The sequence below is a fragment of the Chiloscyllium plagiosum genome, chromosome 3, assembly GCF_004010195.1.
Source record: "Chiloscyllium plagiosum isolate BGI_BamShark_2017 chromosome 3, ASM401019v2, whole genome shotgun sequence".
Classification (NCBI taxonomy): Eukaryota; Metazoa; Chordata; class Chondrichthyes; order Orectolobiformes; family Hemiscylliidae; genus Chiloscyllium; species Chiloscyllium plagiosum.
The window spans coordinates 36,605,847-36,619,927 of record NC_057712.1 but is presented as its reverse complement, the minus strand read 5'-3'; the positions used below and the strand labels follow the sequence as shown (position 1 = coordinate 36,619,927).

General features: G+C 39.6%; 1 protein-coding gene across 2 annotated transcripts in view; it reads left to right on the top strand.

The window, feature by feature from the left end:
* lyst (lysosomal trafficking regulator) overlaps positions 1–14,081 on the top strand; it is a 357,679-nt gene that overhangs the window by 240,070 nt on the left and 103,528 nt on the right. For both annotated transcript variants that reach the window (XM_043680023.1, XM_043680014.1), the window contains exons 23-24: positions 177–882; positions 10,161–10,341. In XM_043680023.1, the coding sequence (XP_043535958.1) occupies positions 177–882; positions 10,161–10,341 (887 nt within the window). The remainder of the gene's footprint in view (positions 1–176; positions 883–10,160; positions 10,342–14,081) is intronic.

Genomic DNA, 14,081 nt, shown 5'->3' with positions numbered 1-14,081 from the left:
ATGGAAAAAAGCTAATTCAGTTTTTCTTGGAGTAAGTGTTGTAAAAATAACATGGGAAAAATAAATAGTTTAGTAAAATGAATAAACTGAATTTCTGCCTTGTCTTATTAAATCATAATACATGTACACCTTCATTAATTTTGTAACAATCTGATTTTGTTTTTCTGCATTTCCAGAAGATAAAAAAAACAGCACATTTAACTATCCAAAGCAGGAGTCTCCTTTATTACCAGTATATGAGCAGTACTCCCAGAGTCTACCAGTGACCCCTTCTACCTCACCGCAAGTGCGAATCCGAAGACTGAGACCAAGAAACTTTGGTGACTCACAAGAGGTTCCAGAGTGTGAATCTGACAGCCTTGGCTTTTTACCAGAGTATACCCCTAAAATGAGCACTTTGGGAACTTTGAAAAATGCACAAGATGAAATGTACCTCAGCAGCTGTGAGTCAGCAAAAGCTGTGTGTGAGTCTGCAAGGGGATCTTCTGCCCGAGGTGATGCAGATGGTCATGTACAGGATTCTTTTGAATCTGTGGTACAGTTGGATAACCTGGCAAATTTGGTTGCTAGTCTTGGATGTGAGCATATTTCAGATGAAAGCACCAACATTTCATCAGCTTTAGAACCAGAACTGAAGCAGGAAGGAGGCGGTGATGAAGGATTAAATCGACCTGATAGTCTCCGAGGATTACAGACATTCCAAAAAAGTCAGAGTAATTTTACCAGCCTGGGATTAGCGTTTCCTTCCCAAAATGGATCGTTAGTTATGTCACGTTTGCCAAGTTTAGCTGACAAGAACTTGATTCCTGAGGAATGGGAGAGTTTTGGCATTTCTCCTCTCTATGAGCGACCCTATAATGAAACTGAGACTACTGCAGAAAGGTAATCGTTGTTATTCTTTAAGCTATCATGTTTTTAAAAAGTTACAATACTATATCTTTTAGCCATTAAGAGTTTACTATGGCAATTCCTTTTATCTTATGTCAGGGGAAAGCTCTTTTACCATGTACAACCCTACTTTTAATGTGTTCTTGGGATGTGTGTGTTGTTGTCAACATTAACATTTATCACCAATCCCCACTTAACCTAGAGAAAGTGGTGGTGTGCTGATTTATTGACCTGCTGTAGTCCACGTAAGTCATAAACCTTATTGAGCCGAGCAACTCTTGATGAGAAGGTAGCCATGTGGTATCCTATTGGGCTGATCCTAAGGCTGCTATTGTATTAAATTATAAAAACACATGGGTAAAACCAGCCTATTTTGCCACACTCTGTCCTGGTTTGGAAAGGTATCTGACTTCTACCTCTTTCTTATAGTCCTGTGTCTGCAAGACAGCACATAAAGTCCTGCCTGCATCCTTGTTAGTTTGTGCACATTGACCAAAATAATTTAGAGTCAAACAAACCTAGTCGGGGAAGCTTTAAACTAGCTTGGCAGGGGTGTGGTCGGAATCAGAATGTCAGGTCAGAAGATGCAGCAGTTGGTGTAAAGGTAGATGTGACGAGCAGAGAGACTGTGAGGAAGGGTAGACTAAAATGGCAAGAGGATGGGAGTTCAGGCAAAAAGGCAGAAGGAAGAAAAGTTAGGAAAGAAAAAAGTAAAATTATGAAACAGAATCATTTGCAAAAGACAGGAAGGTTTTCCCGTTAGAACCTAGCAATGAGTATAAGGGCACTTCATCTGAATGCCCGTAGTATTCAAAAGTAGATGAACTTGTGCAAATCGGTACAAAGGGGTATGATTTAGTAGCCATTACAGAAACATGGTTGCAGGTTAGTGATGACTGGGATTTAAATACCCAAGGGTCTTAGGTAATTAGGAAAGATAGGCAGGAAGGGAAAAGGGAGGTGAGGTTGTGCTCTAATTAAGGATTGGGATGTTAGGGAGAGACGATATAGGATCTAAGGAGCAAAATGTTGCATCCATTTCACTGGAGATGAGGAATAGTAAGGCGAAGAAGTTACTGGTGGGAGTAGTTTATAGGCCACCCAATAATAACAGTACAGTAGTACAGGCAATCAATCAATAAATATCTGACTCGTAAGAATGGAAAGGTGGTAGTCATGGGGGACTTTAAATGCACATTGCCTCTAACGACTTGATTCGGTTCATCAATGTTGAAGAGGAGTTCGTAGAACTCATCCGTGATAACTTTCTTGAACAGCATGTTACCGAACCTACAAGGGAACATGCAACCTTAGATTTGGTCCTGTGTAATTAGACAGGTAAAATTAATGATCTCGTAGTTAAGGATCCTCTCAAAGAGTGATCACAGTATGATTGAATTCCGGATACAAATGGAAAGTGAAATAGTATTATCTGAAACAAGGGTGTTATGTTTAAACAAGGGAGGAAGGAGTTGCCTGAATTAGGCTGGCAACACGGGTTATATGGTTGAACAGTTCAGGAACAGTGGAGGATTTTCAAAGTGATTTTTCACATTGCTCAAAGAAAGTATATTCTGGTCAAAAACAAGAATAGCAAGAATAGGAAGAGCCAGCCTTGGATAACAAAGGAAATAAAGGAAGACATCCAATTAAAAGCTCCAGCTTTACAAAAGGGTAATGGGAAACAGGAAGATTGGGAAAACTTTAAAAAGCAACAAATAATCATGAGGCAAGCAATAAAGAAAGGAAAGATAGATTATGAATGCAAACTAGCACAGAATATTAAAACAGGTAGGAAAAGGTTTAGCCACCATTTTCTGTTTTATATATTTATAAAGTGGATGTAGGTGCCTTGCAGGATAAGAAAGGGGAATTAATTTTTTTTTGACTTAGTGTGGAAACAGGCCCTTCGGCCTAACAAGTCCACACCGACCCTCCGAAGAGCAACCCACCCAGACCCATTCCCTACATTTATCCCTTCACCTGACACTACGGGCAATTTAGCATGGCCAGTTCACCTAACCTGCACATCTTTGGACTGTGGGAGGAAACCAGAGCACCCGGAGGAAACCCATTCAGACACTGGGAGGATGTGCAAACTCCACACAGACAGTTGCCCGAGACGGGAATTGAACCCAGGTCTCTGGCGCTGAGAGGCAGCAGTGCTAACCACTGTGACGCCTACCACTGTGCAGCATTGGGTAATGCTGAAAGGGTTGAGGCATTGAATAACTATTTTGTGTCAGTCTTTACAGTGGAAGATGTGTCTAACATGCCAAAAAATGATGATAAGGACACAATGGGAGATGAAGACCTCAAATCAATTGTTATCACTAAAGGGGTAGTGTTGAGCAAACTTGAGTCCCCTGGTCCTGATGGAATGCACCCCAGGGTGCTGAAAGAAATGGCAGAAGTTATAATAGATGCGTTAGTGGCAATTTACCAAAATTCACTGGACTCTGGGCAAGTCCAGGTGGACTGAAAGACAGCGAATGTTGCACTGCTGTTTAAAAAAGGGTGTAGGCAAAAGGCAGATAATTGTAGGTCAGTTAGCTTAACATCTTGTAGGAGGGAAAATGTTGAATGCTATCATTAAAGAAGAAATAGATATTTGGATGGAAAGGGTTCCAACAAGCAGACGCAGTATGGATTCAATAAAGGGAGGTCGTGTTTGACAAATGTACTGGAGTACTTTGAGGATGTAACAAGCATCGTGGATGTTGTATACTTGGATTTCTAGAAGGCGTTCGATAAGTTGCTGCATAAAAGAGCCATCCTTAAGATAAGAATGCATGGAGTTGCAGGGAATGTATTAGCATGGATAGAGGACTGGTTAACTAATAGAAAGCAGAGAGTTGGGATAAATGGGTGTTTCTCTGGTTGGAGATCAGTGGTGAGTAGGGTGCAGCAGGGGTCAGTTTGGGTCTGCAACTGTTCACGGGATAATGAATGGAACGTATCCAGGTTTGTTGATGACACTAAATTGAGTGCAAAAGCTAACTGTGCAGATGATGTGGTGGGTCTGCAAAGAGACTTAGATAGGTTAAGTGAGTGGGCAAGGGTCTGGTAGTTGGAGTACAATGTTGGTAAATGTGAGATTATCCACTTTGGAAGTAACAATAGGAGGTCAGAGTATTATTTAAATGGTAAAAGATTGCAGAATGCAGTTGTACAGAGGGATGTAGGAGTGTTCGTAAATGAATCACTAAAAGTTGTTTTGCAGGTGCAACAGGTTATGGGGAAGGCAGACGGAATATTGGCTTTCATTGCTAGAGGGATTGAATTTAATAGCAAAGAGGTTTTACTGAAATTGTACAATGTGTTGGTGAGGCTGCAACTGGAGTATTGTGCGCAGTTCTGGTCTCCTTACTTGAGCAAGGATATACTGGCTTTGAAAATAGTGCAGTGGAGATTTGCCAGGTTGATTCCGGAGATCAGGAGGTTACCCTATGAGGAGATGTTGAGTCACCTGGGACTGTACTCACTGGAATTTAGAAGAATGAGGGGGAACCTTATAGAAACATAAAATTATGAGAGGGATAGATAAGACAGAGGCAGGCAAATTGTTTCTGCTGTTGGGTGAGACTAAGACTAGGGGACATGGCCTCAAGATTAGTGGGGGATAGATTTAGGATAGAGATGAGGAACTGCTGTAGCCCAAGAGTAGTGAATCTATGGAATTCTCTATCCAAAGAAACAGTAGAAACAGCTTCACAAGACACAGTTGGATGGGTTTTTGCGTGGTAGGGGAGTTAAGGGATACGGAGATAATGCAGGTAGGAGGAGCTGAGACGATGGATAGATCAGCCACGATCTCAATGAATGACAGAGCAGGCTTGACAGGCCAAATGGCCTCCTACTGCTTCTATTTCTATGAAAGCAATGTAATTATCTTAACATCTGTGCCGTTTAGCTTTAAGATGTTTCAGGTGTGATAGAGGGGAATGTAAAAGAGGTGGAGGGAGTTGTGTTACTGATTACGGAGAATATCACAGCTCTACTGAGGGAGGACATGTTGGAGGATTCATCCAGTGATGCCATTTGGGTAGAGCTCAGAAATAGGAAACATGCAATAACTTTGGGATTGTATTACAGGCCTCCCAATATCTAACAGGTGACAGACGAACAGATAAATGAACAGATTATGGAAAAATATGAAAACAACAGGATTTTAACTTCCCCTCTCTTGTGTAGGGCATGCATAATGCCAAGGGCTCGGATGGGGGAGGATTTGAAGGTGTATCCAGGACAGCTTTTTGAAATATATAATAACTTAACTAGGGAAGGTGTCATACTAAACCTGGTATTGGGGAATGAGCTCGGACAGATTTAGTGTAGCACCTTCCTGTTTCAGTGGGGAAACTTTTCAGCAACCTTAATTGTGTATGTTATAAGTTACTTCTGGTTAAGGGTACAAGTAGTTCTCTGGTGAAAGTGCTAAATTGAACAAAGGCTAACAATCATAGTATTAGGCAGGAGTTGGAGATGTAGATTGGGGGCAGCTGTTTGAACTTAAATCCACATCTAGCATGTGGGAATCTTTTAAAGGTCAGCTGATAAGATTTCAGGATAGCATGTTCCTGTGAAAATGAAGGATAAAGATGGCAAGAGATTTTGAGAGCCTCGTCAAAAAGAAAAATGAGGCATAAGTAAGATTTAGGAAGCTGAATCAAACAAGGAATTAGGACTACAAGGAGCCATGGAATACCTTTGGCAAACAGAATGAAGACAAATCCCAACGTAGTTTATATATATATATACAAGGAGTACGAGGGAAAGGGTAGGTCCACTCAAGGACAAAAGGGAATTTATGAATGGAGCTCGAGGAAGTGGGTGAGGTCCTAAATGAATACTTTGCATCAGTATTCACAAACAAGAAGGACATGGTATATTGATATTCTGCGACATGTCAACTTAAAAAGGAGAAAGTGTTGGGCGTTTTGAAAAGCACTAAGGTAGACCAGTCTCCAACACCTGACAGGATCTGTACCAGAATGCTGAGGGAGGCAGGTGAGGAAATTGCTGCAGCCTTGAACTAAATCTTTGTGTCCTCTTCAGTTGCAGAAGAGTTTCCAGAGGACTGGAGAATAGCCAACATTGTTTCTTTGTTTAAGAAGGGCAGCAGACATAATTGGAGAAGCTATAGGCCAGTGAGACTTGGGTCATTGGTAAGGAATTTATTAGAGAAGATTTTGAGGGATAGAATTAACTCACCCTCACATTTGGAAAAATGTGGACTTATTAGTGAAAGGCAGCATGGCTTTTTTTTGGGAAGATCCTATCTCTCAAACTTGATTGAGTTTTTTGAGTAAGTGACAAAGAGGGCAGGGTGGTAGATGTTGTCGATATGGACTTTAATCAGACCTTTGACAAGGTCCGTCATGGCTGGTGATATAAAAGATGAAGTCACATGGGATCCATGGTGTGCCTGTAAGGTGGATTTGAACTGACTTCGTCATAAAAGACAGATGAGCACTGGTGGAAGAGTGCTTTTCTGACTGGAGATCTGTGACCAGTGGTGTTCTGCTGAGATCATTGCTGGGACCCTATTGTTTGTAATATATAAATGATTTGGAAGAGAATGTAGATGGCCTGATTAGTAAGTCTGCAAACGACGCCAAGTTTGAGGAGCTGTGGATTGTGAGGAGGATTGCCAGAGGATACAGCAGAATATAGATAGGCTGGAGACTTGGGCAGAGAAATGGAAGATGAAGTTTAATCTGGACAAATGCAAGGTAACACATTTTGCAAGATCAAATTTGCCTCCCCTCCCATTTATCTCTCAGCCTCCTGGCCCACAAGCCTCATTCCTGATGAAGGGCTTATGCCCGAAACATCGATTCTCCTGCTCCTCAGATACTCCTTGACCTGCTGTGCTTTTCCAACACCACACTATCGACTCTGATCTCCAGCATCTGCAGTCCTCGCTTTCTCCTACTTTACATGGATGTTGCCTGGTTTGGATGTTATTAGCTATGAAGAGAGATTGGACAAAGTTGTTCTTTTTTCCTCCTGAATGTTGAAGGATGAGGGGCAACCTGATAGAAGGTTACTAAATTATGCGAGCTAAGAATTGAATGGATAGTCAGATCTTTTTTTCCAGGGTAGAAATGTCAATTCTAAGGGTCATAGATTTAAGATAAAAAGGGGTAAGTTTAAAGGAGATGTGAGAGGCAAGGTTTTTTTTACACAGGGTAGGAGGTGGTGGGGTGGATACAATAGCAACCTTTAAGAGGATATATGCATAAATGTTTGTCTTGTATGTATCGATAAGTAAAAAGGGAATTTGGAATAACATCACACAATGATGAACAGTAAATTCCAAGGATAGTTCTGCCTTGAATAACACGCTCTGGACAAAGAAGTGTAACGAGCTGAAGATTTTGAAAGCTCAACAATCACTTTATTTTCTAAACCAGTAAAAAAAAAGGCCACTACTGACATGTCATTTCACAAAGCTATCTTCTGGCAAAATATAATAAATCATTCAAAGATGAAGTAATTAAACAAGAAATTACTCTGGCTACTGACTGTAATAACAGCATTCCAGAACACGTGACTTGGTGCTTAATAGCAAAACGAATGGAACTTTTGTTCAAAGACATCGTTTAATAACTACATCATGGACTTGAAGGATTGAGAAAGTTTTTCACTCCAGTTTGATGAATACATCAACATGATCAATATACCCCAGCTGATATTTGTTTTATCCTTAAAAACAAGAGAATCTTCTCACCCATTGGCACGTAAGGAACAAGGGGTGAGGATATCTAAAATTCAACATATATATGCTTGTGAAAACAATTCCAATCAAGAAACTGATTTATATCGGAACTAATGCTTCTCTAGCCATTTTTAGTGCAAATGAGAGTTTTGCTGCATTTTGCAGAAATGACTCTGATTTCACTTCCTTTATCAATTACTGGGGAATTGGTTTAGCTCAGTTGGCTGGATAGATGGTTTGCAGAGCAGTGTGATGCCAGCAGCGTAGGTTCAATTCCCATCACCAGTTTGAGGTTACATGACCCTCAGGTTAAATCACCATGAGTTGGTTCTCTCTAGTAAGGGAGCAGTCCCTATGGTCTGGTAAGACTATGGCGCCACAATATCAATTACTACTGTGTAATCCACCAGCAAGCAATTTACTTATTATGAAAATTGTTTTTAAGGTTGATTTGAGCAAGAACTGTTCAACATGCTTGTTTAAAACTTACTCAACAACTTGGTGCTGCCTACGGTGAACTAATCCTCTATGATGAGAGGTGGTTAAGTTCTAAGATTTGTAAATGCTGGAAATTGCCATGTTTCTTCTTTCAATGAAATGAATGAGTATGCAAGGAATGAAATGTGTAGTGAGCTGTCAGGCAGTGAGTGGTTGCTTAACTTTGGATTCCTTAAAGATATCGCATCAAAATTTAACAAGCTGAACTGTAAGGAAAATGACAGACGACACTGTGCTGAGAATGTAATCAAGTTGAAACTGTGTCCGTGGTTCTCCCAATTTAAAAAAAAATGCTGCAACGCTTTGAGTCTGGAGAAACTACTAGAAAAAAAGCAAAGACAAACAAAAAAGGTTCCATCCAGAAAGCTTGTGTTCACACGTGAGGAATTTAACAGAGGAATTCAACAGGTAATTTCAGGATTTTGGTGTGATGGAACAAATTGTCATGTTTGTCTCAAATCCATTCCTTCATGTATACATAGAATTTGTTGCCAACCTATCAATCAGGTATTTGATTTGCAATGCAGTGGAATTGACATACAGATAATTATTTTGCAGTATGATATTGTGTTGAAAGTCAGATCAAGGGACAATTTTTTTTCCCCCAACTCATAAACAGAAAAATACCCATTTCCATCATTCTCTGCTTTTAAACTGAAAACTTGCTTTAGTTGCACATACCTTTGTGAGACAGCATTGAAGTCTAAGTATCACATCCAATTTACAGCCATTTGATGGACTATACAAAACTAGCAGTCTCAAACTACAACTCACTGGGAAATAATGTGTGGTCAGAGGTGTCATACTGAGCTTTGGTGAGTAGAGGACAAATTAATAGTTATACAAGTTTTCAGATTTATATAGCTCTAAAAAATAAATTTTGGTCTCTTTTCTTCAGAATGAATCCTGGGTTCAACTTAAATTCAAAAAATGATCTTATGCGTCAAAAGGTTGGAGACTACTGATCTATAACATGTACTATAGAAATGCACTATACACTGCTGCTTCCGAACCTATCACCTAGAAGGGCAGTGGCAGCAGATACATGGAAACACCATTGCCTGCAATTAACTCTCTAAGCCACTCATCATCCTGACTGAAATACATCACCATTTCTTCAGTGTCACTGAATTCTCTGGAATTTAGAACATTAAGGGTGATTTAATCTGTGTTTTCAGACATAAGGGAGAATGGATGAAATAGATTGAGAAAAACTATTCTTGTTAGTTAGTGAGCCTAGAACTAGGGGCATGTGTTAAAATCCAGAGTCAGACTGTTCAGGAAACCATGCGCACACAAAGAACGGTAGTGGTTTGGAACTCTCCTAACAAATGAGAATTGATGTTAGATCAGTTGCAAAGTTTAAAACGGAGTTTGGCAAAACTGAGCTTTGGTTAACCAATGATATTAATGGATTAGAGAAAAAAAGCAGGCATGTAGATTTGGGTTACATATAAGCCATAATCTTATTGAATGATGGGACATGCAAAAGAAGCTAAAAGTAGCTAAGCCTGGCTCCATGTTACCAATGCTTGAGGTTTGAGAAATTACAACACATACCAATTTGTAGTGAATATTCAAAAGGGTATAGCGAACAGTGTTTTGCGTGTGAACGTCTTTAACGATGATGTGCATCTGCTGGAAGTTGTATATTCTTGTGTGCTATAATGTCATCATCCTTTGGATGTCATAGTCAGAGAGTTCGTCAATATGTCCTGCAACATTACTTGAAATGAGAGCAGGCTTTTCTGCTTTAAAAGAGAAAAAAATAATGTTGGTCACTGCTGTCTTGTAATTATCCCATTGCCAATTAACCAGAAGATGAGTTTTCAACCATACCTTCAACATTGCCAAGGCTGCCTCTCGTGCCTGTAATGTCACCTGACTCTCCTGCCATAACTCACATACTGCTAAAACCTGTATGCAGGTTGTTTGGAACTTCTAGGCTTAAAAATACCTGTCAAGATTTAGGGTTTGAAAATTTAAATAAGGTTAAATAAAGATGAATGTTGCTTCTGGTATTATTGACATATGTATTTTGCATATCTAGATCTGCGACAGAAGACTGTCTAATTCTGATCTGCTGTGGGCTCTATGACCTTTTGCGAGGAATCCTACTCATACTGCCAGATGTAATGCTGGCTGATGTGATGGACAAGTTGATTCAACCGGAAGCATTGATAGTTCTTGTCAATCATCCATCTCCAGTAATTCAGCAAGGAGTTATTAAAGTAAGAGAAACAACCAGCTGATCCTTTCAGAGATTTGCTCATGGCAATCTGATATTTTATATATTAATAGAAGACAAAGGAATAATAAATATGTCAAATACTAGCTGTCATATTGTATTTTAACACTGTGACAGTGAACACACTGATCTTAATCTAATCCATCTTGAACATTCAAATTGTTAATGATGATACAATGCTAAGTTTGTCAGAGAGGATAATCACTCAAAAATTTTGATTTATAGATTTTTGCATAATTAATTCATTAAATGACATCATGAACTCTGGTATAGAAAATCTGATATAGAAAAGAATTGCACATTAAGGGTTGTGCTGGAGCATTCAGGAATTCCTGGAGAATGCTGTGCACAAACCAGGGAAAAATCAATAAGACATTAAAATATGTGCTTTTTCACTTCAAACAATTTTTTTTAGTTAAAATGTCTTTGGAGGTGGAAGGAGGTAGGAGGTGATGATGCGATTCGGTGTAGAGAAGACTGTTTAATTCGGTGCATGGGGACTGTGATGGGGAAAGCTGTTTAATTGTGAGGCTATTCCGATCAGTTAAGAACATCTGTGATGACAGGAACATGAGACAATTCAGTCCCTCAAGCCTGTTTCACCACCCACTTATTTCAATACTAACTGGTATTTCTGTTTACCCGACTTAATTCCATAACCCTTAATATCCTTCACTAACAAAAGTCTATCAATCTTCAATACAGAATTCAGAAGATGAATTTTAGGGTTGCCTTCCAACTCCTTCATGAGCATTTAATGTGCAAAGGTTTGATTTTTTTTGTTCTATATACATTGGTAGGAACATACCAAGTTAGTGGTGTAGATTATTGTATGCAAATTTCAGTGACATTTTTGGGGCAATATTATAACTGGTAAGTGACTGACTGTACAGATCAAATTGCAAAGCTGTTTATCATTTGAAGAACTGAAAAATTGTCTTGTATGATAAATTGCATTGTAAGGAGGATGACAAAGTCTTGGAGAGAATGGAAAGAACATTTATGAGAATGGTCAAGGCGAGGGACTTCAGTTGTTTTGCAAGATTAAAGAAACTAAGATTGTTTTCATTAGAGTAAAGAATGTTAATTGATAGGTGAAATGCTTTTTAAGTTTTGAGGGAGTTTGATGAAGTAGAAAGAAACTGGAGGGAAGAGAGTTGATAACCAAAGAGAACACATCTGTGGCAGTGATGAAAATGAGAAATAATTTGGAAGGATCTGTTTGAAATGGTAGTGAAAGCAGATTTGTAGTAATATCAAAAAGAATTTAAATATATACATATACTTAGAAAGACTTATATGCGTATCAAGACAGAGCAAGTTGTGGCATTAATTGAATAGTTCTTTCACTGAGTCAGCGCAGGCATGATAAACTTAATAGCCTATCAAGATAAAAGCTTAACATGATAAGATACATAATTCAGAGCTTTTCAAAGGTCTGTCACTGACCCTCGACTTTATCATAGAAACATAGAAAATAAGAGCAGCAGAGCCGTTTGGCTCTTTGAACTTGCTGTGCACGCAACATGATAATAGCTGATCATCCTTCTCAGTACTGTGTTCCTGCTTTCTCTTAATATCCTTTGATACCTTTAGTCCCAAAAACTATATCTATCTCCTTGAAAACATTCAATGACTTGTCTTAACTGTTGTCTGAGGCAGAGAACTTTCACAGGTTCACCAGTCTCTGGGTGAAGAAATTTCTCATCCTAAATAGCAGCCCCCATTCTTAGACTATGACCTCTTATTCTGGTCATCAGGAACATCCTTCCTGTGTTTCCCCTGCCTAGTCCTGTTAAGATTATGTTGAGATCTATGAGATCCTTCCTCATTCTTCTAAACTTCATTGAATGTAATCTTAACCAATCCAGGCTTTTTTTGCATGTCAGTCCTGCCATCCCAGGAATCAATCTGGTCTAGCTTTGTTTCACTTCATCCATAGCCAGAACATCCTTCCCAGATAAAGAAATTGAAAATGCACATTATACTCTAGGTGTGGTCGCACTAAGACCTTGGACAGCTGCAGCAACACATCTCTTACTCCAGTACTCAAATATTCTCACCATGAAAGCTAACATATCTTAGCCTTTTTCACTGCTTGCTTTACCTGAATGTTTGTTTTCAGCAACTGGTGAATAAGGACCTATGTCTCATTGCACCTCCCTTTCCCAATATATCACCATTCAGATAATATTTTTTTACGACCAAAGTAAATCATGTCGCATTTAAGCACATTATGTTTAATCTGCCATACATTTACCTTCTCATTTATCCATGTCATACTGAAACATCTCTGCATTCTCCTCATAGTTAACCCTTCCATCCAGCTTTGTGTCCCTGTGGTACCCCACTGGTCACTGGCCGCCACTCAGAAAATGACCCGTTTATTCTTACTCTTTGTTTCCTTTCAGTACACTACCTTCAGTCCCCTACAATTTAATTTTACATGTTGATCTCCTATGTGGGAATTTATCTAAAGCCTTCTTAAAATCTAAGCAAGCCGCATGCACTGTTTTATCTTATCAACTCTATTTGTTGCATCCTTAAAAAAGCCATTATATTTTTCAAGCATTATTCTGAATCTATCACTGTATTCTAAGTGCTCTGCTAATAAATAAATCCTTTATGATGGACTTTAGCAAATTTGCCTGTCTTTGCTGTCAAGTTAACAAGTCTGTTTTTTGCTCTCTAACTCCTTTTTTAAATAAGTAGAGTTACGTTTGCAATCCCCCAACTGAACAGTTCCAATCAATGAAATCTTGAAGGATGACCACGAATGCATACCCATATTTAGAGTCATAAAGATGTACAGCACGGAAACAGACCCTTCAGTCCAACCGGTCCATGCCAACTGGATATCCTAACCTAATCTAGTTCCATTTGCCAGCACCCGGCCCATATCCCTCCAAACCCTTTCTATTCATATACCCATCCAGATGCCTTTTAAATGTTGCAATCATACCAGCCTCCACCACTTCCTCTGGCAGCTCGTTCCATACACTTACCACAATCTGTGTGAAAATGTTGCCCCTTAGGTCCCTTTTATATCTTTTCTCTCTCACCCTAAACCTATGTCCTCAAGTTCTGGACTCCCCCACCCCAGGGAAAAGACTTGATCAATTTATCCTATTCATGCCCCTCAGATTTTATAAACCTCTATAAGGTCACCCCTCAGCCTCCGACAGTCCAGGGAAAACAGCCCCAGCCTATTTATCCTCTCCCTATAGCTCAAATCCTGCAACCATGGCAACATCCTTGTAAATCTTTTCTGTACCCTTTCAAGTTTCATAAAATCCTTCTGATAGAAAGGAGACCAGAATTGCACGCAATATTCAAAAAGTAGCCTAACCAATGTTTTGTAAGACGCAACATGACCTCCCAACTCCTGTGCTCAATACTCTGACCCTTAAAGGAAAGCATACCAAACGCCGCCTTCACTATCCTATCTATCTCTGACTCGACTTTCAAGGAGCTATGAGCCTGCACTCCAAGGTCTCACTGTTCAGCAACATCCCTAGGACCTTATCATTAACTGGATTAGTGGTGCTGGAAGAGCACCGCAGTTCAGGCAGCATCCAAGGAGCAGTAAAATCGACGTTTCGGGCAAAAGCCCTTCATCAGGAATAAAGGCAGAGAGCCTGAAGAGTGGAGAGATAACCTAGAGGAAGGTGGGGGTGGGGAGAAAGTAGCATAGAGTACAATCGGTAAGTGGGGGAGGGGATG